Genomic DNA, 24,349 nt, shown 5'->3' on the forward strand with positions numbered 1-24,349 from the left:
ATATGCTGTGCAGGATGCAGTGAAATTTTCTGTGAAGCTCTGCACTCCGCTGCTTCCTTTGACCAAACAAATGTTATTCCCTTGTAGCTGTGTAGTGCTCCATGAAAAGGGGGCATGGGAGCATGGATCTGGGAATACATGGGAGAAAGGGGTAAGGAAGACTCCTGGTTAAAATCTTAATTTCTTGGTTGTCTCTCTTGCTGCTCCATGCCAGATCCGCTCTCGCAGTGGCAGTGCTCTCCTCCAGTCCCAGTCCAGCACTGAAGACACAAAGGAGGAACCTACAGAGATCAAGCAGGAGCCTGATGATCCTTCTGCCCAAGTGTCTGTTCCCAAGGCTCCTTCTGAAGATGTTAATGAAATGAAGGCCAGGCGAGATGAAGAGGAACGGGAGCGGGAGAGACGGGAAAGGGAGAGGGAACGAGAGAGGGAAAAGGAGAAGGAGAAGGAGAAGGGAGAAGGGAGAAGGAGTGAGCTGTAGCAGGTTGATCTTGTCTGGGCACCAGGTGCCCACTGAGCCACTCTATCACTCCCTTTCCCAGTGGGACAGGGAAGAGAATAAGATAAAGGACAACCAGCAGGGTGAGATAAGGCATTATTATTTAGGCATATATCAAGATACAAGTGAAAGAAAGCAAGCAGGCATATATTAAGATATAAGTGAAAGAAAACAAGCAAGCAATGAGAGTCTGTGCATGCACAAGTGAAGGAAAAAGATGAGTCTACTTCCCATCAGCGAGCGATGCTTCCCGGGAAGCAGGGCTTCAGCATGAATAATGGTTCCTCAGGGATGGAGGAAGAACCACGTTGAAGAATCACAAATGCCCCTCCTTTCTCCTCTTTCCTTTATCTTTATATATCTGAGCTGATGCCATGTGGTATCCGTTTGGTTAATTTGGGTGGGCTGGCCCAGTTTTGTCCTCTCCTAAGATTTTGCCCACTCCCATCCTTTTGATGGCAGAAGGAATGTCAGAGGGACAGCAGCGCTCAGCAGTAGCCAAAACACTAGTCTGTTATCAAAACACTGGTACCAATGCAAAGCACAGCACTGTGAGGACTATGAACTTTACCTCAGTCAGACACAATACATGAGTGCAGGGAAAAAGAAAAGGAAATATGAGAGTGAAAAATCAAAAGCAGAAGGAATCTGAGAAGAAGAGAGAGTCCAAAGAGAAGGAGAAAGGGAAGCATGAAGATGGAAGAAAGAAGGAGGCTGAAGTGATCAAGCAGCTGAAGGCTGAGCTCAAGTAACAGTTGTCCCTCCCTTTCTTGCTGAAGCAGTGCCCAAACTGGGGTGTTCTTGTGTAGAGCTGTCCATATATGGAATTTTTGGCCTGGTGTATCTGACAGCTGGGAGTCAGTTTCTGCTCAGCTCTGGCAGTAGCTGTGTTACAGCCAGCAATCAAGCCACTGTCTGGCGGTTTTGCCAGAGCCTCTCTGAGCACAGCAGCTGGGCTGCAGGACCCCTCTCAGCTGTGTGTCTGTGTGTGTTGCAGGCCCGCCTGACGTGCCCGTGCTGCAACATGCGCAAGAAGGACGCAGTGCTCACCAAGTGCTTCCATGTTTTCTGCTTCGAGTGCGTGAAGACGCGCTACGACACCCGGCAGCGCAAGTGCCCCAAGTGCAACGCGGCCTTCGGGGCCAACGACTTCCACAGGATCTACATCGGCTGAGGCGCTCCCGGAGCCTCTGCTGTGCTGAGCCGCCTCCCTCCCCGCTGGCAGCTTCTGCCGCCTGAGCGCAGCATCCTCTGGAGCTGCCTTCAGGGTCTTGAGAGAAGCGCACTCTGGATCTTGCTTCCTTTCCTGGCCCTGGCCCTTTGGTCTTCCCTCAGTTTTTGTGTGCTCTTTGTGCCTGAGAGGAAATTTCCCGTCCCTCGCTTTCACACTGCCAAGGTGGGAACATGCAGCTGAAGTGCAGCCTTGGGATGGAAGCTGAGCTGCAGCAGAGATTAGTGAAAGCTTTATTTGAAGGCTCTGCTTTGGATGCTAATTAAATCCTAGCAAGGGATGGCATTGCTCACAGGAGCGAAGAGTTTCCCAATTAGCAGGCTAAATAGAGGCCAAGGGACTGAATCTGTAGACTCAGTGGAGCAACTCCTTGTGTATCTTCCTGAGCCAGAGCAAGAACCCCGAGGGCTGGTGCACTAGGAAATTATTGCTGACACAACAGGAGGGCCAGGATGCTGCTTTATTTCTGCAGTTATTTTGTCATGGTTGCTGAGAATTTTGGCAGGGATGTGGTGTGGCTTAGAGTCTCAGTGCTCCCTGTGCTTGGAGGCTGTTTTTGAAGTCTGCTCCTAAAATCAAAATGGGAAGTTGTTGATTTGCAACATTTCTTCCTAGGGTATAGTGTTTTCCCTGTAAACTTAATTTGCATGGAAGGTGCACCTGTCAAGAAGTTTGTCTCCTGGGTGTCCCTTCCCTGAAGTATGGAGTCTCCTGCCTTCCAGCATCCCCTCCCTGCAGGAAATACCAGATACAAAGAAAGGAGTTCATCACAGGCCCTTACACTATTCATTATTACCTTGGTGAAACCATTCAGAATATATGAATAAAGCCTTGTAAATTATGAGGAATCCTGAAAAGTGAGAAGGAACATTTGGAAGGCATCCTGCCTTTCCAAGGGAAACCTGGGATGCTGAGAGTTTCAGCCATGGTGTAAGAAGAAGGAATGAGATTAGAACCTGCTCCCCTTTCACTGGGAATTGCTCACAGGATTACAGGTTCTGGCAGCAAGTTGGCTAAAGAATGGTCTGTAATGCTGCTGGTGGATTTTGGGGTACAAATGCTTCTTCATCACAACCTGGACCTGGCTCATGAACAAACTGCATCTTCGAACAACTTTGCTACAGCACCAAGAGTTCTTTTACAGCTGTGAACAGCAGTCTGAACAGCCCCAGCAGAGCTGCAAAGCCCCTCTGTCCTTCCCCAGTCACTCTTGTATCACTTTCCTGCTGAAATTGGGCTTTGTGTGCACACTGCCCAGGTTGGCTTCCCTCTGCTCATGGCAGGAAATGGATACTTCAAACAATCTGCATTAGTTTCACAAAGGAGTTTTGGAAACTTCTGTTCTCCCTTAGTGATTTTGTTTCACCATAATAGCTTATTTCAAACTCATTTTTGTAATAACTGAGTTTCTCACTGCTTTTAATGAAACCATTGAGAAATAGAATATATGGAAACAATTAAAATGTATCAGGACTAGTAAGTATTGGGATAAAAAATGTGAAGGGGTGACAGGTATTCTTTATGAAAAGGTTCTCTAAGTTCAGTGTCTTAGACATGAAAGAAAGAGCCTTGTATCCAGTCTCCCCTCCACCTTCGGTCACTGCAAATCCTCCCCTCTGTCACAGTCTGCAGGCACTAATGTGCCTGTGGTACTCCCCTTCCCACAGAAAGCCACAGCAATCTGTCCCCAGGAAATCAGGCTGGAGCAGTGGCTGAACAAGAAAGTAATATGCCAAAAAGTATGTCTCTGTTGAGCAGCAGTAACTCGGGTCTTTTCTGAGAAGGCACAGTTGGTGCTGCAGTAATTCGGAGCAATCCCTCTTCTGCATTTGACATGGGAGAAGCTCCTCAGGCAACCACCAGAAATAACACTTGCCTAACAGTAGTTATTAGGTAGTTGACATTTTTCCATTTATATTTTTGCTTTTAAATGAAGTCTGATTTATTGAAGGATTTGGTGTTTGGAGCTTTGTAAAACATTTTTGTTTAAGATACAATTAACATTTTCAATTACTTTTTTTTTTTTTTTTTTTTTTAAAGTCTGTTTCTGGGCTCATGGATGTAGAGATCAGGACATAAAAGCCTTGATAAAAATACTTATAGAATTGGACTGAAATACTTCTTTCCTAGTGTTGTAATGAAAAGAGCAAAATTCATCTCTTCTAACCAAGTGATGTTGGAGGTTGTAAGGTACCAGATTCTACACAAAGAAAAAGCTCTTTCTAAATTGCTAATTATCTAAAGTTGGGGAGGGAGGGGAAGGGAAGGCAAGTTTGTCAGGAATGCAGGGACTTCCCAGATCTATTAGACATACCAAAGTGCAGGCCTGTGGATCCCACTTCTCTGTTTTATGTCCTAATTTCTCTTCCCTGTGTTACTGCAAAAGCAGAGAACAAGCCCTGAGTAGAGAACAGAAAATCAGCTCTTGACACGGCTAATTATTCTGGGTCTCACTGTGTTTGGCTTTTACTGCAGAAGCAGAGCTTTTCATGTGCAAGGGTTTTTCAAAGGTTAAAGGTGCAAATAGGTAGAATGTCTTCCTCAGTCTGCCTGCAGACTTTGAACTACACCTAACAAGAACACCCAGGCAACATTCCTGTAGATACAGGAGGGCTGGAGATGCAGGGAGGGTGAAAATTACTTTGGTGACTTATCTGGGAAACTGGAGTTAAGAGACAGTGTTACAAATTTTTTTTTCTCTGTAATATGGGATGTGCTGGGAAGTGTTTTCAAAAATTAATAGAAACCCTATTTAAAAAACACAGTCAGTTGGGTTGATGCAGTGTTTATTCAGATGCTGAACAGCATACCTTTCCTTCCCCTCATCACCCAGGAGGGAGAGAGCTTCATTCAGTACATTGCCTCTGAAACCACAATTCTCATTCTTTATCCACAGAGCAGTTTAGGTGACTCCTTTTGGTTTTGATGGGACCTTGGTATCTAAATAAATCATGGTCCAGAGCCTCCTTAGTCACCTCGTCTGTGAGAAAGGACTTTATTGTCATCTTAAGACAGAGAATATTAAGGGAGTAGTTTCACACTGGCAAATATTTCACTTTTTGAGGTAAATACTGATTTACAGTAGTGCCCCCTCTCCCTTCTCATACTTGCCCTATGCCACTGTGAATCCATCCCTTCACCTGCTGGTGCAATGCTTGCTTCTCTCAGGGAGGGAGTGGAAGCCCAGCCTAGGCTCACAGGCAGACAGAAGCGGTGGTTTGGTTTTTGCCAAGTTATTTTAAGCTGGGTGAGTTCCTTCACCACAGTCTCAGAGCAGCCACACCTCCGTTTGTGCTGACAGAGCTGAGGGAATGGTGTGTGGTGGATTTGCCACCAGGAATTTGTCATGTGAGCCTGTGCCAGGAGGGAAGGGACTGCCAACACAGAACAGCACCTGCCATAAAGAGGCATCCGTGAGGAGCCTTCACATGAACAGAGACTAGACCCATACAGAACACAACAAAAATGTACCAACAAAGGGACATACTGCCAATGAACAGTTTAAACCTTTTTTTTTGGTATCTTTTTCTCTCTTTTTTTTTTTTCTTTTTTTTTTTTTTTTTTTTTTTTTTTTTTTTTTAAACTAATGCACAGAAAGGGCAAAAAAAGTGGAACCTCACTGTACTGTCAGGTGGAGAAATGAGGAACTCTCATTGAGATGCTCCTTGTCTCTCCAGTCCCTTGGGAATGGCTGGTGTTTTCCAGGAGAATAAGAAACTTGTTGTGAAAGGAGGAGGACTCAGGAGGGTGGCAGTAGCTGTGCGCTGCTGCAATTCTGCTCTCCTGAAGAGCTTATTGCCTGCTTTATTTTTGCACCCCTTTCTGGCATTACAAAAGTGTGTTACAAATTTTACAGAGGAAGGGGAGAAAGGAAAAAAAGGGGAAGGGCCCAGGTATGCTGGCCTAGGACTCTGCAGTTCTGTTTGTCCTTGCATACTCTTCCAGCTCTGATTTCCTGTCCATGGCGAGCTGCAGTTCCTGCTTGATGATTTCAATCTGCTTCTCCAGTTCTGTCAGCTCTTGCAGCACTGAGGTCCTTGCAGTGTTGAGGGACTCTGCTTTGCCGTTGGTGGCTAGGGAAGGAGGAGTCTCTCTCCTCCCCTGTGGCAGGGGGATGTCCTGGTGCTGATGGACTGTCACCTCATTTTGCCCCTCATCGGCGCAGATGTATTTTTTTCGGTGGCAGTTGCCCAGGTTAGCTGTGTTCCACACTGCATGCTGGCTGTTTCCCACGTGGGCCCTGAACAGAGAGAGAAGAGTAAATACCACATCAGAGCCCACTCTTGTGTGTGTGGAAACCTCCCCTGTGAGCTATCCTGCTGGAAAAATATAAGGCTGCTGTTACATATTACATAGAAATATTATTCCTTTATCCCTGGAATTATGTTTTCTTGCAAAGCACAGATCATGAATGTAAATTACCAAATTTTTGTGATTTAACCATAGCAGAGGCTAGAACAGAACCCTGAATGTCATCTTCCCCAAAACCTTTTTTTCTTTTAGGTATGATATTACTCAGCTACAGCTCAGCAAAAATCCAAGTCTTTCAAAGCCTTCTGAAAGATTTCGTGGTTGCAATGTGCAAGTTTACTACAACATTAGTCCTTTGTGTGTTACTACTCTGTCTTGGCTTGAGCATTTGCTCTCACAGGGAAGGGAAGAGACTATCTAGAGGTGGCGTGGAGAGGTGAATGGGGAAGTTTTGTCCTTCAATCTTGAAGTCTTGTTGGGGAGCTGCCTGTGCTTTGGGGGATGGATACCAATGACGTGTATCTGAACCTTGAAGGTTCATTTCTGAGCTTTCTCACACACCACAGAGACTTTGGGGCTGTTGTGCTGGGGCACAAATTACTGTCTGGGAACTTTGCTCTTTTTTTTTTATTTTTTTATTTTTTTTTTTTCCTTTCCCTGCAGAAATATTTCTGTAATATTTTGATTCCAGAGAACATTTTCCTTTTCTTTGGGGGACTTCCCTGTGCTGGACTCCCAGATAAGGCCAATTCCCAGGGCTCCTTCCCAAACTGAGGAGTAGCCCACGGCCTCTGCTCTTCAGCTGGAACAGAAGGAAGCACAGAGCTTGCTGTTGTGGGAGTGGAGCTTCTCTTTGCTGCCTGCTTTCCCTTTGGGGCAGGTTGGTGTGTGCTCATTAGATAAAGGGAGGTTTAAACTCTGAAGGAGTGGTGTTTCAAAGTGCTCCCTCCTCGAGCTCCTCTGTGGGTATCCTTGGAACAAAGGCCTCTTGGTGTGAGCTGCCAGTGGACAGGTGAAGGAAGGAGGTTGATATTTCAGGGTTGTGACTGCTGAAAGCAATTGGCTTCAGGGGGGGATACTTTTCTCACGTGCCTGCACTAAAGGAACTTGGAAAGTGGACATTTTGTTCAAGGAGGTGCTGATCAGGGGTGTTCTCCAAGAGATGTGATGAAAGGGAGGAAGGAGAGGATGTTTCAGGCAGAAGGGCATTATGTTTATCTTTGATAAGATGAAAGAATGAACAGATGTGATCAACTGCAGGTGTTTTTAGACACTTGTGTGTATAAAGGCAGCTTAGGAATTCAGAGAAGTTGACTTGTTTGTATTTGCTGCCTTTAACAGAGGAGTATCAAAGAAACACATTGACATCTGTAGGTTTCAGTCAGGCCGAACATCCAGTGACATTCTGGAAGACTTTCTGTTCTATACTGTGTCTGAGCTTCTCTGTAGAAAAGCAGTGTTGCTGTCTGTGTCCTTACAAAGTGCAACAGTAGGGATGAGTTGCTGAGAATGTGCACAGTTCCATGCAATCCCTTGTGTTTCTGGAAGCTGTACATCCCATTTTCTCCTCTGCAGAGCACACAGGCTATGAAAACAAGGCAAGGTTGTTGTCTCCATTTTTTCTCCAACAAGACACAGTGTTTTCTGAAAGGACTGCATTTGCCTCTCCTCAGCTTTCTTCTTTCTCATTTGATAAAAGAAGAGAGCTGAAGGAGTTTCAGGCATGTGAGTGCCTGACCTCTCCCTCTAAAGGCTCAGCCTCCTGGAGCCCTGGTTACCTGTTCTGCTTTAGCATGGCAGTCATTCTTTCCCTAAACACATGGGCAGTGGGCTTCAACTGCAAAGCCTGTCTTTGAAATGGGAATTGTTTTTTTTAATTAGCTGTATGCAAAATCATGAAAGACCAAGATTTCTAGATTTAATACTAGGAAAAATAATTAACTTCTGCCTCCCTCATTTGTCACTTTTATCTTGTTTCCTTTTTTTTTTTTTTAAATTCTATTACCTTTAGGGTGTATTAGATCCATAACTACATATCCAGACATAAGGTATTTAATTTCAAAGTAATTTTTATAATTTGTGTTTTAAGGCATGGAGAATTTCCTACCTCTTTTCTACTCGTTTTTTCTTAGGCTGATGTTTTTCTTCAATAAATGAACTGTTCAGAGCACGATGTAATCTCTAGAGGGAAAATAGGAATATAAATTAGCAAAAGCAAGATTAAAAATGGCTCCACAAATAGGCAAACAATTTGGGTTTTGTCTGATGGACTTGAGCATAAATTATTTTGCACATTGAAGGATACAAGCAATTGTCTGTGCTTTGTCGTTACAACAGATTTATTTTCCCGTATTTTCCCAAAGAAGGACAAGCTGAAAGGCTGATTAATTGTTTGGGAACAATCCAGGCTGTTAAATTAGTTTTAAAAGGTTTCTTCCAATGCGCTGCTGAAGTTCTTCCCTTTTGTGTCTTTTGCTGTAAAGAAAGTTCTTACTTTAGAGCAAACACCCAGAGCAATTCTGTCCCATTAGTTTCTCTAGAACAACAAGGGAGGTTACCCAGCATTTCCTGCATGCCTCAGAGGTTTGGGAACCTGTAACAGTGAGATAAAATGTTCTGGTTTGTCAGTTCAGGATAACAACACTGTTGCTGCTGTCATCCAAAAGAGCTGAGCTGTGAGGTTACAAGTGCAAATGGAGCTTTGCAGCTGAGTATTTAAATTATTTCCTCTGTGCTTCCCATTCCATCCTTAGGTCAGCCTCTTCAAGCTCCAGATGCTGCTGTCATGTTTCAAATGCCAGCTGTCAGTGCTCTTACAACATTTTATACCTTGTTCTTGCCCAGGCTTTCTTAGTCAGCCACACAACTTTCACAGGGTCCCTTCAGTACACATACCTGACTGGTATGGAGCCAGTACTTCATCCTGGATTTCTTCTTGATCCGTGGCAGGACCAGTCTGTACACGATGTGTTCCCCCATGGTGGTGAGAATGGACAAACCAAACCCAACGCACAACATCACGAAGAGCCCTGAGAAATGTTTTATCCCCATCTGCAGTGTCTGTGAGTAAAATCAAAAGGGAAGCTTAATGCAGGAGGCTGTTAGTGTGCTGAAGCAGATGTTTTATTTTCTCGTGTGGAAATGTGGTCTGACTGAATGCACAGTGGTGAAATAATGCAGAACAGTCTGGATATAGTTCACAGCAAAGCCTGTGTGAGTGTTCAGTCAGAGCAAAGGATCTGTCATGGGGAAAGAATCAGCCAAACACCAGAGAATTTGGTGCCATTTCCCTAATGAGGTGGAGTGTTAAACATGTACAAGAATCTGGTGTTTGCAGTGTCTTTGCATTTGTAAAAGCAAGTACTGCTTGGCAGAATGTAGTCAATGAACTGTAAAGCAAGTCCTTCATCAGCAGGGAGCTAATTTTCATATTTTCAGGGAATTGATCATTAACTTTTCCTTTTTGTACTTTACCCTTGATGGAGGGTCATAGAGAAAATGTGAAATAAGTAGCACAAACATGGCAGTCCTCCACTCCCTACATAACAGGACTGCTCGTTAGGTTGTAAATTGTGTTTGTTAAGAACTCTGACTGCAACTATGGAAAACAGGAACACTTACCCCTTTTTCTGCCAACCCACCCTTTTCACATAGAGTAGAAAGCCTTTAATTATTTTGTTTTATTGGCATTAATCATGTTTGAACACCACAGATACCTGCACTGCAATGTGTGGGTGAGGTATGCATGTAGTACCTTTATTCTCAGGTCTCCATAACTAAGTTTATCAATAGCTAAAATCCCTCACAAAGAACTAATGCCCACAGATTATTATGGAAATATTTCCAGGAATACAAAATCCAATTGTGTCTTTCCACTGAACAATGTTTTGCCCTGGGCAAATATATTAAAAAGAAAAAAAAAAAAAAAAAGAAAAAAAAAAAAGGAGCAGAGTTTCGGAAGGGGTGTGTGTCACCTGTGATGCTGTTACCCTTGACCTGTTGTGTTCCTTGTGTTCATTTGCTCCATGGGTGGGGGTGGGGATGGTGCTTTATTATGACTATTTCTATAAGCTGGAAAAAGAATTAGTCAAAAGATAAATCACAGAATATTTGTCAAGTCTTGTTCTAAGGTCATATTAAGCCACAGAGTTGGTAAATGATGAGTCTGATGAAGCTGAGGGCTTGGAAGTCCTGCTATGTACTTTTGTGGGGTGACTGTGAGCTGTATTTCTCCTGGTTTGCATATTTGATTTCTGGTTTGCATACTTGATTTCTGTTCTTTAGAACACAATGGTATGAGATAGCATATCACAGGTTTTTTACAAGAAGACAGCTTCAGCAATATAGCAGAGTGAGAACTTTTCCATGCTGGCACTGGCAATGAACTCTTGTTTTGGGTATACTCTGCCAAAATCAACCTCCTTGTCCCAAAGCACACTGAGCAGAACTTTTGGGGTGAGAATTTTTGTACCAGTGAATAAACACTTCAAGGGTGTTGAAGGGTATAATGGAGGTATAAAAGCAATTTCTAAAGAAAACTTACTGCAGCATGGAAAGCATAAAAAAACCAGCAAAATGGCTCTGAGGTAGAAGTGTGTCAGAGTTTTGGCACAAGAGTTCTTTTGAAATAGAGACTTCATAAGTTCAACCTCAAGGCAAAACTTTCGTCTTCACATCACAATTTCTTACTGACAAGAATAATAGCTGGTGTCCCATAGTTTGTCCTTCCAGTTAGGGGCACAGGAGGGTGACACAAAGTTTACAGGTGGTAATGCTTTACCCTGCTCAAGCACCAGGGTGTTTGACTGTGTGACCTGTTCCTTTTAACTAGCAATGAAGCCCAACTTTCAGCCCAGGCAGAATAAAATCATAATGAGTTCCCATGTCTTTAACTCAGAGGTCACAGAGCTAAGACCTCAGTATGGCCCATCTTTGAATTTGGAACTTCTGTAAGTATCTGTAAGAAGCAGAAACCCCAATATCCCAAATAGTTGAACATGGTTAAAGTTGCATTTGCCAGTTCTCCAGGAAGCTCTAATGCAAATCACTCCCTTCCCAGAAAGGGTGCTCAAAGACAAATATGCAACAACTTACTTAGAGATACAAAGCTAACAGTAAACATAAGAACAAACAGAACAATGATTAAAAGGGAATGTGTTTTCTCAGTCATCTGATGAATACACTTATCTACATCCAGCTGTTGGAGTAACAGCCTGTTGGAGGTTCTTGCCATGAGACCTAGGTTTAATGTAATACCATAAAACTCTAGCAGTTCTAAACAAAAATAAAAAGCCCTGTTGCAGTGGGGGTTCTTGAATGCTGGGATGCTGGAAAAATGGATCTGATAGGGGTGGACAGGGGAGTGGCTTCACCTGCAAATGCAGGAGGCAGTAACCCAGAAGAGACCATGGGAGGTGATGTGTCAATGGGGTTATTCCATAGCAGGTCGTGTTTCTGGTTCTTGTTCTCAGTTGGTTCAGGCCTGCTCACATACAAGGGCATGTTCCTAGTCTGTGTTTGTGATTGGACTTTTGCCCTCAGATACCCTTGTATATTAATATGATTGCACACCTCTGGGACTCTGGACAATGACTCTCATTCATGTGGTTTCTACATTTGCTATTTTATCCATTAAAAGTTCTTTATCATTCAGGCAGCTCCATCATTCCTGTCCCTCTATTTTTGTCACAGACCTCCCGGGCTGGACCTCCCTGGTGGCCATAGGATGTCTCCTCCAGCCTGGGGTCAGAGTCTGATGCCACTCCAGCACTGCTGCAGAGAGCACACTTGGCCAGCTCCTTACATGAAAAATAACTCCCTCATCTTCAGCAAAGCCTCTCTGATTTATGCTGATGAGGGTCTGGCTCTCTGTCCTGTCAGCTCTGCAGAATTGTTTTCTACCTTCCCTGGAAGCAGGTGAAAGAAATTCCAGCGCTGTCATCCCGGATGAGTTTTTCACCTGTAATGGATGGCTTTTGAAATTGCCCCAAACAAGACATATTTTCATAGGAAAGGAAGTGCCAAAACAAAGCATCAATAATATTTCATCTAGCAATAAAGAAGGTGATACATCGGAAGAGCTGGCTGATAAAAGCTGCACAGTAGAAGGAAATTTTTGAGACTAAATCAAGGGGGAAAAAAATGTAGAGGAGAAATAATTAACACAGTGTGGAGCGTATGGAATGATTATGCATAGCAGTATCAGCACATTCAGAAACCATTGTAAAATGTCTGTCAGCTGTCCATAATTACTTCAGAGACACACATATTAAATGGTAAAGGAAACTATCTAATAGAGGCACCTCTCATTTTCATTGCTTCATTCTGATTAGAGAAGCAAGCCCTAGTACTTATTTTATTGCTCCTTTATGTATTTTTAGGTACATACATAGAATATATGTGGAAAGAGCAAAAAAATCTGGTTTACCTGCATCACTGCCTTCCTCTCTGCTCAAGGGGTAGGGGCCAGGGGACTGGGTGTGTGGGTTGGGAGTGTGCTTGCTGGCAACAGAAAACAAACTGATGGATTTCTCTACTGCGATATCTTATTTTCATTTCCATTTTTTTTTTTTTAAGGAATAAAAGCTTATCATTCAGTGTATTCTGTATTAAGCCAGGATAAAAACACAGTATTGGTCCCAGTTTGTAATCATAAATCCAGTAGGTAGCTCCCTGTATTTCAGGAGAATGAACTCAGTTATGTCTATGTAATAGTTCTAGAGCAATAAGCAATGTAGTCAATCCTGTGATAATTGCTGCTAATGCACAACAGTTCCAACAGCCTCCAAGTTGTTTCTCACTGGCAAATTGGCATTTTTTGGATTCCAGTAAATTCAAGAGAAGGCGTTAATATATATCCTTGGAGTGACTTTTCCAATTTATCAACCCATAATATGCAGTTACTATCCAGATACTTCCTGTTGTTTCCACTGTAGTTATATGCCTTTTTTCATTATTATTTTATTTTATCCCTGAATAGAAGCAAAAGGATGCAGAGAAGACAGTCTGACATTTGTGTTCATTTTGGAGAAGGGAGCAGAGACAAAAACAGCACTTAGTGATTTCAGCATTTGTTTTCATGGGGAGAGCTCCTGTTTTACACCCTACTACAGGAGACTGTAAGTGCTTCACTCTCCCTGGCTGCACTGACTAAGTCAAATACTCCTGTGATCAAACTTTGACTAATTAGAAGCTTGTAAAGATTCTTGTGGCTAATCTGCAGATTGGCAGCACAGCACAGATATTGGTGCTACACACTGCTGAACCCAAATACTAAATATGGGTATCATGAGTGTGTTAACTATAATAATAAGCTGTATTTTCTTGATTGCATTTTCCCTGTAAGGATTTTAAAAAGTTTTGCTGATGTTCAAAAGTTAAGTTTTGCAGCACCTGTGCTGAGAAGTAATTATCAGGGATAAATGGATATGAAGGGCAGAATTCTAAACTCATTTACACATCTCAGTAGGCTTGCAAAATCCTACTGAAGCTGATGCTTTGATTTAGTCAGCTAAGTGGTATTAAAATGTGTCCCCCTTTCTATATTGTAGCATTTCTTGTAGCTGCAGAGAGACTTATTTTTACACTTGATTTTCATTCTTATGGCTTTCTGTGCTCTCAAAGAAGTGGCATTATTTTTATTATTAAAAATAATATATTTTTAATCTCTTTAGGGGGACTATACTTAGCAAAGACTGGTGACCACGGCTTTAGGGTTTCACGTGACAAATTTCAAGATTCTGTAAATATTGTCTTGCATTGGCAAGACAAATTCCTTTCCCTGCTTGTTGTGAGGACTTTTGCACAGAGATGGAAAACCACTGTTTTGTAATAAATGTTTTATTTTCTACTCATCAATTTTGCAGTTAGTGCCTCTTCAGACAGTCACCTTTTTCTTTTGTTTGTTTTCAGTTTCGATGGATGAATCTAAATCTTTTACTCATTTGCAGGAGACATCTTCTCCTGACTCTGTTGACAGAGCCAATATTCATTCACTCCTTTCTGCAGGACTGTTGTGCAAAGTATTTTTTTTCTTTTTTCTACAGTACAAGTCCAGAACTCACTGTCTCTTTCCACACTGAGATGACCCCTTTTCAATTCAACATCTGTCACTTTGTGAGACCCTTTTTGGTGACATTCCCAGTTCCTCCTGTGGGCATGGGCTACCTCTCCTCCCCAGCCAGCATATGTGCAGACTGAGAAAATTGTCTTGGCATAGCAGAACCTTTTTTCCCTGTTCTTTGTGTTTGTTTTTCACACTCTGGCAACAAGGTGCTGTGAAAGGTGACTGATGGGCAGCTGCTATTTATGAGCACATGGCAGTTTGTTTCCTTTTTGGAAGTGTCTGCATGGCCTCCCCTTGACACCTGCAGTGCACCAGGGACAAACATAAACCAGAGCTTCAAGGATGGAACAGTCACCGTTGAGTTGTCAGGTGATGGGTGTAACAAAAAAGGAAATTATTGGTTGACCTTTAAGGGCACTAGGAAAAAGAGTAGAAAGACACAATTTTCTGGATGACAGCTGGGTGAAATCATGGCAAGATGAACAAGGCATTATTGTGCCTCTTGAGTGATGTTTAGACCAAAGATGATCAACTCAGACAAAAAGACAGAGTGAGTTTGAGCAAGTTACTTCAGAGACTTGAGAGAAAAGCCATGCATGGACCCGACCACTGATGGGAGATGAAAAGAGGATTAGTCACCATCCCTGAAGGGATTTAAAAGAGCTACAGATGAGGCACTTAGAGACACAGTTTAGTGGTGGACTTGGCAGTGCTGTGTTAATGGTTGGATTCATTGATTGTAGAGGTCTTTGCCAGCATAAATTATTCCGTAATTCTAAATTGAAGGGATTTTTTTTTTTCTGTGTGGCTGGTCTGGATCAGAAGGAATGCTATGATCAAGGACCAGTCCCCAAGGACTGTTAGCATGGACCTGTCCCTCAGGCACTGGGAGTAGGTTCATGGTTCTGTGCCTTCCCCAGCATCACCACTGTGGAAAGTAGTGGGACTGCAGTGACAGGGTCAGTTTGGGCTGCCAGGATCTGTGTGCTTTCATATACTGCCATTTTAAATGTCAGGTTAGCTATCATTTGTGTGAAACATCAGCAAGTTCTTGATATTAATAGCTGGGATAATGGCATGTGGCAATATATCATTTTATATTCCATATGTTGATTGTTATGTGACTGAACTGCCAGCCAACGTGGAAAATCAGTCTAAGTTCTAGAGCTCCACCTGTCCTGTGACCATTGTGAATATAAAGGGGAGAAATACAAACCTATCAGGTGAAATAGAAGATACAATTTCAATAGCAACATTTAAAAAAAAAATGCTAAAAAGCTATGAAAGAATACACTCAATTAGCTTCTCTCAAAGCATGGACCAGGAAGGGCTCTTCTCTTTTGTGCTATCTTGATAAACCCAGCCCTGGTCGTCAAAGCCTGGCCTGAGCAGCCAAACCCACTGACTGCAGACATTTTGCCTTTCAGGGATACCCCTGCCTGCTGCCCTTCTGTCTGAGTTCCAGAGCTGCTTTGTTACCAGCAGCAGAAAATGGCAAAGCTTTTGTTCCAAAAAATCACAGAATCATAGACTGGTTTGAGTTGCAAGGGATTTTTCAAGGCCACCTGGTCCAACTGCCCCACAATGAACAGGACATACTCAATTAGAACAGCTTGCTCAGAGCCTTGGATGCTTCCAGGGATGATTGAACACTTTCAGGGATGGGGCATCCACCACCCCTCTGGGAAACATCTGCCAGTGATTTTACACTCTCTTTGTAAAAACCTTCTCCCTGCAGTCTCGTCTGAGTTTGGGTGGAACTAGTGGGATGGAACAGCAAGTCCCAAGAGCCTGGTTCCTTCATCAATGAGAGTTAACAGAGGGGTAGAGGAAGGGCTGAGTGTACTGTATGCAAAATAAAAACAAATTACATTGATTATGTCCAGATATGATGTGCAAATATAACTCTGTCAACCCCTCATCCCTCCTGCACCATGTTTGATCCTAAGTAGGGAACACAGCAATTTTGCCACAAAGGCATTCCTTTGAAACTAGAATATGACAATTTTAAACCAAGAGTACTCAAGTAATACTGCTAGATACTAGCTCTCACCAAGAACAGCTACTGCCACCCACAATTACCTGCAGTGGAGAGGGTAAAGTGCAATTCACTGCAGTGTTCTTCCCAAGCCTGAGTTAGTTACAACCCCTATAAATGATCCAGTGGGTGATGGCCAGGGTAAGATGCTTTGGGCAAGTGACTTTGCTGGAGAGGTTAAAAAAAACCCAGCAGAGTCAAGCACTTCTGACTTCTGCACCTTCAGAAAAGAAACCATCTTTATTGGTTTCACAGCTTGAAGAGTCACTGCAAACCTTCCAGCCCCAAGCTGAATCATTTCTTCCAGGACAGCTTTGTTTTGAAGTGCAATTTAAAATGAGCAAAGTGCTCATCCACTACCAGAAAGAAATGGGAAGAGCTAGCAGTGAGTTCTGCCACAGGAAACATTATTTCCCAGTGTGAGATCAGTAAAAAATCGTGAGTGAGAAGATGGATCTCAAAAGAAATGTGCAGAAAAATTAACTTCAGTGGGCAGGAGTGGCAGGTGGATAAGAATCAGGTAAAGAGGTAGTGACAAAAATGGGTGATGGATATCCCACCAATTTAAAGGTTATACTGATCAGTATTTCACCTACATATATTCCCATTTTGAGGTCATTACTTTTGGTCAACAAGTGCAGCATGTCACAGACCAAATTTATCAAAAAGACATAGAAGAATACAAAGCCTTACTCTTGCTGTCAAAAGGCAATTGTTGGGTTTCACTTTAGTATATAATCCATTGTGAATAACTAGCCACTAAGAAGCTGAGACTTTTTCCAAAAATGAATCATCTGCTTCTGTGTTGAACATTGTCCACACTTCAGTGAATCTGTAGAATACTACTGTGACTGAGTGCAGGGAGTTAAGTTACAGAGATTTCTGGGCTGTACAGTAGTAAAGGATACAAACCAACATAAAAGTAAGTCCAAGACTAATTTCCCTGTTTCTTGCTGTAACAGTGGAGAACTTGTGCTTTGGAGAGTGTTTGCTGTTTGGCTGTTAAGTTTATTAAATTTCTTCCAACTAAGAAATCACATGTTCTAAAATCTGCAAGTTCTTGGCCGAAAGAAACGGATGAAGAAGAGGGGATGCATGTGGTAGATGCATTCTTCAGGAAAATGAAGATCTGGACTTATAGAGCTTACCCCACAAATGGCACAGACTTTCAAGTGGTGTTCTGCTTCTGCTCACTTTCTGATGGCATAAGGACCTTTGAGTGACATTTTAGATTCACAGAATCCCAGAACAGTGTGGTTTTGAACAGACCTTATAGACCATCTAATTTCAACCCTCTGCCATGGGCAGGGATGCCAACCACTGGACCAGGTTCCACCAGGCCCTTCAATTCAGACACCTGAACCAACTTGTTGGACTTTAGTTTCTGAACAAAAAAACTCAGTTGTGCATGTTGAATTAGTGCAACTGAAGATGGAATAAGGATTATGGTCAGACAACCAGCCTGGGAGCAGCTACACATGCTCTTCTTTCTGGACTTCACATGGAGGTTATACTCAAAAGACTTAATTACATTAAAGCACAACATGTCCTCCAGCTGTGACTCCGTGCTTAAGCCCTCCCTTAAAATCCTGTGGTCAAAACTTATTCAATAGTAAAAAAAAAAATAAAACAATAAATTCCATGGGACTATTCACAGGGCAAAATCTGAATTTTCTTTTTGAACTGGAGCAGATGTTTTCCCCACCTCCTCTCCCTTTGTTAGTAGGCCTTGAGGAATCTTGTGTGGATCATACATCTCTATTGGTAACATTTTGAGCAAGGACTCCCATATATGTACATCTATGTACAATTTTTATAGGTAGGTATTACTCAGGTTTTAGTACTTTACTCCTGCAGCCCAGTGGATCGTCTCATGCCCCTCCCAGGGGATCTAAGCACCTCATTCTACTGACCTAAAGAAGCAACCATATGTTCTGGGAGAAAACCAGTACTAATCAAAATGGTACTTTTAACTGGAATTTATTCTATGACTAAGGATAGAGAGCATACAGCCCCAGATGAATGCTGTGGGATAAGACATGATCAGAGGAAGCTCCTTTTGTCTAAACCCTAGGGAATTATTAGGAAGGTAAGTTTTCTCTGCTGTAAGAGTTTTGAGTTTTAAGCAACACTGAGGTAATTTATACCATTACCACCTTGTAATTTTCCCAAGATTTAATTCAAGACTTGTTAAAATGTAGACTAACAAGAAGTCATTGAAGGAAGTGCTATTTTAAAAAGAAAATTCCCTTTTTAGATTATAATACAATCTTCAGATCAGCTAAATCAGAAAGAGCAGTGAATACACACTTCTGTTTAAGTTTGCTTTCTTGTGTTGAATTAATCACTTAAAAAAAAGAAAGAAAAAATGAGTAAGTTGGATAAAAATAAATTGAATTTTCTTCTATGAATGCCTGATGTTAAAATATAATTTATTTTCTATTGACACAATCGTAATGAAAAAGTAAAAAATGTAGTAAGACATGCAGAAATACCCCAACAAATTATGTATTAAAAATGCCGAATAAAGATTTGCTTTGTCATATCTCTAAAAAATGCTAACTTTCTAGTGATTTAGTTAGCAGCCAGAGGTTTGCAGGTAACCACTGAAAAGTGGGAGTCAGAGCCCAGGAAACTGAGCTTCTCTTTGCTAGGAGAATGCTCCCACTTCCTCGGGGAACACCTTGTGTGTGTTTGGCATTTGGCAGAACACTCTGAGAAGGAGACAGCAGAGTTCCAACTGTTTTGTTCTCATGAGAATACATAACCTAATCCTCCTGGAAGACCTTGAGCTAAAAGAGTATGCTATTAAGCTTCAGACATTGCTGGTGCTTTTTATTTCTCAATATTTTATGTTATTTTTTCACTTGACAGTCTGGAAAACTTGAGGAAAAACTGCTATTGTGGTAAGAGTAATCTTTTTCTCATAAATAATGTTCTACCTCTTCAGCTGCCATATGCTGGTGAAACTCCTCTGATTTGGTACTTGGATATACATCCATGAAGATTTACTTCCATTTCCCACAGATCTACGTGGAAGTAAGACCTGTTCCCCCTCTCTTCATGGTGTGGTATCTTAGCAGACCATTTCTAGTCTGAAATCCTATCTTTGGTACAGGTAGCTGCCACCCAAGTTGGGAAGTGGTCAGGGTGCATTAAAAATTTGGGATGTCCTAAGCTCCTCCTCTCTCTGTGGATGGTGATATACACACAGTTGAGTGGAATCACACAGGTTTGCTGTGCACTGTGCCACATCAGGATTTTTACTGCCCTTTTCACGCCCTGCTTGTCTCCAGAGGAGTGCCTCACTGAGCAGGACAGTCCCACTGACATTCTCCTCCTGCTCTGATCTGACTGCTGCCTGGGTCAGCAGCCCTTGCCTTCAAAGCCTCCTCCTTCTCTTCAGCTGCCACCCATCCCTGCCATGTGGGCATGTCATTAGGAAGGAGGGGGAATAATTGCCAGCTTGCACAAAGCCTCACTGTCGTGACCCCAGCTCACTGCTTACCTCCGTGACGGCGAAGCTGCGTTTCCCACAGGGAACAACCTTGTACCACTTGTCGTGCAGAACGTCCATGAAGCCATGGGATTTGTACTGGCTGATAAGGTCAGAGATGTTTGAAGTGAGCGGAGAGTTGGGGGGAAGACCAATGCCATACCCTAGAAGGGAGAACAGTACAATCATCTCTCTCTTTCCTGTTTGGTTTTAGCTGATGTATGTTCATTTCAGCATGGAAGAGCAAGCTGGCACTCTGTTTCAGCCAGCCAGCTCAAACCTGGCTTACTGTGGTCTTAGAATGCTAAGGCAAGACCTTTTCTTGGTGCGAAAAAAGGTCCCCCAATATAAACAGAATAAGAAAACTCAAAATTATTATGGCCACACAAGAAATACGTAAAACAAGAGGTTCAGAAATTTAAAATTGAGACAATGGATATTTTCTCTAAAAACAGAGACTTTTTTATGCCCTTGCCATGGATTCTTTCAGCAATGCAAAAGGTCCTCAATGTCACACAAACCATTCTGTGATCTCCTTGCATTGTTAGAGCAGTGGATGTGACTGTGGTGTCAGATGTGACATTTTTTTCCTACGCATTTTCTGATGAGCTGTATGCATGTAAATATAGACAGGAGCAATCTTCATTGTTATCACAGCAATTTAAAGCCCAGGGGCTATGCTTTCAGTTCATGTACTTCTGCTCTGGCACTGACAGGGACTTTCAGATACTAATAAATGCAGTTTTTAGCCACTGTGCTGTCTTTCACCATGTTAAAGTGCTGGTAAAGGGCTTAGTGTAAGTGAAAATGAATTCAGTAACTCTGAATGTGATATTTCTATTTGCAGAATCTGGGGTTTGACTTTAGAAATTCTAAACAAATACACTTGATCCCTCAAAGATATGCATTGCATGCCAGTTGCATGCCAGTTGCCTGCAGAGATTAATTTCTAGTCCACTGTGGATTTTTGTTTTTCAGTTCAGAATTCAGAATTTCAGACTCTCTCCTTAAAAACCCCACAACAATACAGGAAGAAAGAGAAAAACCCTCACAAATAGACAGGTGCTGAATTTGCCAGGACAATGGCTCACTTTTGACGAGTGATGAGGTGATAATTGTTCTACAATGCAATAGTCTTCCTTGCTGCTGAGATTTTTACATTGTGCCTGTAATTCCACCTGAATAAATTTGCTCACATCGAAGGATTTGTTTCAGAGTTGGCACAGCAAGGACTCATAAGTATCATATTTTCAGCATACTTTTTTTGTAACTGGGTGATACGAATTCAAGTCATCCAAAATCATATAGTTCAGGGCCTATTTGTTTGTTTCTTTTTCTATATTGAAATCTAATCTACTTGAATTGAAGTTGTGGAAGCTTCTGGTTTTATATCATCAGAGCTGACTTTCCTGAAAGGGATTTATCAGGTTTCTGAAGGAGGTTGTTTTACTGTGTGATGGGAGCAGCTGGAATGATTGCCCTTGTAGGGGAGGAAAGTGAAAGCACTAGTCCTTTCCACTGGCCATCTATCACAAAAGTGGTTTCTAAAGTGTGTTGCCCATGTGCTCATCCATGCTGGAAGGAGCTTCACACCAGCCCTGCTTCCAGGCTGCCTTCTGAGCTATCCTTGCTAAATTCTTGAGGCTGCATGAGGCCAAGTGCCAGGGCAGGCTTCTTTCTCAATTAACTACAGATTCAGTGGGAATCTTGAGCTGACATTCAAAATGGGAACAGTATTTGCTTCACATGAGAGTGAAACTGCAGAACCCCATTTTGAACACATTCAAACTGGGTTTTGAACACATGTCAACATAGCAAGCTAGCAGAAGAGAAGCCTCATTTCAGGGGCCTCTTTATTTCATGGTGAGCAGGGAAATGCCTCCTACTTGTCTGGAGACACAGTGTCTGAGCACTTGGAATAATTTCTATGTAGAGCATGGCAACAGGTCATAGAATCACAGCATCATTTGGGTTGGAAGGGACATTAAAGATCATTTTGTTCCAGTGCCTGCCAGGGGGGATCTTCCACTAGACCAAGTTGCTCAAAGCTCCACCAAACCTGGCCTTGAAACAGGTGGGAAAGTGATACGAGTCTCAAAATAACCACAAGAATATGCTGGAGCTTTTGTTCTGCTCAATCACTGAGGATTTTTTCATAATCCCCAAGGGGTCCTCAGTTTCACCTCTCTATTTTCACTAAGAATACCACAGCACAACAAAGCAAATTCAGCACATGAGGAACAGAGCAGTGTGTTATGACACTGGTTATTACCTTCAATGGCAAATGGTTTTCCCACAGTTAGGAGCTTGCAGTCGGCATCTATGGACACTTCATAATCTAAGAGTGCTTTATCCATGATGAAGGCATCAAGTTTCTCTGGATCATGCCTGTATTCAACATCAAAGTCAGAAACACAATCACTTCACAGTCTAAATGACACTGAGTATTTGCCTATGCCATTTTCTGGAAGACTGCTGTATGAAAATAGGGACCAGGGACTGCTATTTGCATATCTGTACTTAAAATGAAACTGATTTCTATTTTGAAGGAAGGAACTGCGCATGAAATGCAAACTTTGTGTATTAAAAGCCTTCAATGTGTTTAGGACTTATTTTGTTCCCACAAAATACTGTTGTTCTGAAAGACAAAAATCACTACAAAATGATTCTACTACTTTGATTCAATTGAAAGTGAGCACAAGGCTTCGACAGAGAAGATCAAAACTTGCTAAAATACTGTTGCTGTCTTGGTTTCTTTATGATGTTAAACTTGGGGGATATTACAGCAAAAACACAGAGGGGTAAGTTATTCAAAGGTATTTTTCCTTTCTCCTTGAATACAAGGTAAATTATTTCCTTCACCCTATTTATATTTTCATTGTGCTGTCTTCATGAACACAATGAATGAATTTTACTAAAATGAAAATTTCTGAACAGCATGTTTGGATAAAATAATGATACAAAAGAACAGCTGCAGTGCCTGGTACTCATCTGACCCCAGGATTGCACCTTCCCCTTAAAAGTCTGGGTGTTCTCTTGATGTGGTTACTTCCTTGATTTCAATCCATTGACTCCAGTTTGACCCAAAGAACTGCCATGTGTCTTAATTATCAACAGGATAGGTCTGAGGAGAAATATATAAACAGGAAACAACAGGAAAAAGCTCCTGGAGAAAAGTTCTCAGGCCATCTGCCTGGCAACTTCTAAGACAAAATGAATGACTGATTTCAAGCTTACTACTACCTCCCCTGTTTCCTGGAAGAGTTGTGTGACCCCCAGATGTCTCTGAGACACACCATGATTCCCCAAAGCAACAAGACTTTTATTACTTTTTCCCAGTCTAGTGCTTCCTTTATTCATTTTAATGATAAATTAAGGTTCCTCTCTAAGAACCTCCTTTCCTCCCATCACAATGAGGAACCTCACTGGCAGCTTTTGCTTGGATTGGATGTTTTTTTCTGAATGTTTCTCACTGCCTGACGGAGGGCTCCAACCAGGTGGGCATTCCCACCTGGCCTAAATGCGTTTTAATCCATTGAACTCCTGTGTTTTGTGGGACCCTCAGCACTGGGAAGGAGAGGATCAATGGGACATGGCATCCTTGGAGTGGTTATATTTTCTACTACACCATCATCACCACCACCCCCCTCTCTCTCGCATTTACTGTCAGATAAAACCCACACTACCGACTTTGGCCTCGCTTTCACCTCAATCCGGGCATCTCTCTGAACACTTTTAATGACCAGGCCGTGGCAGCTGGCCAGGCAGGCAGGTGTGGTGCAGCATGCAGGGGCTCACTTCAGGTGGGCCACGCCGTCGGTGGTGGCGGGGACGTTGTAGCGCCGCATGTACTCGTGCATCTCGGGGAAGCTCTGCCTCACGTAATCCTCCGCGCTGCTCTCCCGCACCGTGCCGAACCGGAACCCCTGCGACGGGTGGTGGAGCTGCCGGGCACAGCAGAGGATTAGCAGACACATCTGCCTCCCATCCCACCCCGTGTGTGCCTGCAGAAATCTCTGGTGTTCCTGGACTTGCCTCTCCGCGCGCTTTCCTGCAGGCAGATTCCCACCCCACAGCAAGAGCTGGGAAGACTCACCAAAGGGTGGCTAAAGATCCTGTCTGTGTACTCTCAGGGTTTTCTTCAAATGTTGGAAACAATTCCCATTAAACACCCAAATGTAGGTGTTTATTGGGGTTATTTGTCTCTAGAGCAGACAATGTTTCAGGAACTGTAATGAGAAGCCTCTGGGCTGGTGACAATCCACTCTAGATACACAGCAAAGATTTGTTGTGGCAGAATGTTTTACTTTGTCCTCAGGGATGAAATTTAGCCTTCTGCAGAAAGGTAGCACTCCCAGTTCATTTCTACAAGTCTAGATACCATATCACAGTCTTCACAGCCATTCCTCACAGACACACTGAGGACTGAAAGGTCACCAAAAAGTCTCCCCTGGCTGTGAGATGGAGGGAGAATTCCCCTCCGCATGGCTTAGGCTGCAATCATGGATATACACACACAGTCCTTTTGCAGCTCTGTGCCCTGCCCTTCTCTGAACTGACTCCACAGTCTGCAGCCCCAAGGAGCCCAGTTCAGGTTTCACAGACCCCTCTTTCTGAAGTTTCTGTTCGCCTTTGGAGCATTCTGCGGCTCTGGGAAAAGTCTCAAGCTGCCATGGAGAAGTCAGCCAGCACCTTCCACTATGCCAAGCACTTCCTTGAGCTGGCCAAGTGCTGCCAAGCCACACTAATTAAAAAGCCTTCAGCAACCC

General features: G+C 42.8%; 1 protein-coding gene across 1 annotated transcript in view; it reads right to left on the reverse strand.

Annotated features, from left to right (window-relative positions):
• Window positions 1–3,886: 3,886 nt before the first annotated feature.
• Window positions 3,887–24,349, reverse strand: part of GRIN3A (glutamate ionotropic receptor NMDA type subunit 3A) — a 67,067-nt gene continuing 46,604 nt past the window's right edge. The window contains exons 4-9 of the mRNA XM_056514509.1: window positions 23,379–23,524; window positions 21,853–21,968; window positions 19,593–19,744; window positions 8,877–9,041; window positions 8,089–8,162; window positions 3,887–5,970 (exon numbers count right to left, since the gene is read on the reverse strand). Of these exons, the coding sequence (XP_056370484.1) occupies window positions 5,634–5,970; window positions 8,089–8,162; window positions 8,877–9,041; window positions 19,593–19,744; window positions 21,853–21,968; window positions 23,379–23,524 (990 nt within the window). The 3' untranslated portion in view covers window positions 3,887–5,633. The remainder of the gene's footprint in view (window positions 5,971–8,088; window positions 8,163–8,876; window positions 9,042–19,592; window positions 19,745–21,852; window positions 21,969–23,378; window positions 23,525–24,349) is intronic.

This window comes from Oenanthe melanoleuca, chromosome Z, assembly GCF_029582105.1.
Source record: "Oenanthe melanoleuca isolate GR-GAL-2019-014 chromosome Z, OMel1.0, whole genome shotgun sequence".
NCBI lineage: Eukaryota > Metazoa > Chordata > Aves > Passeriformes > Muscicapidae > Oenanthe > Oenanthe melanoleuca.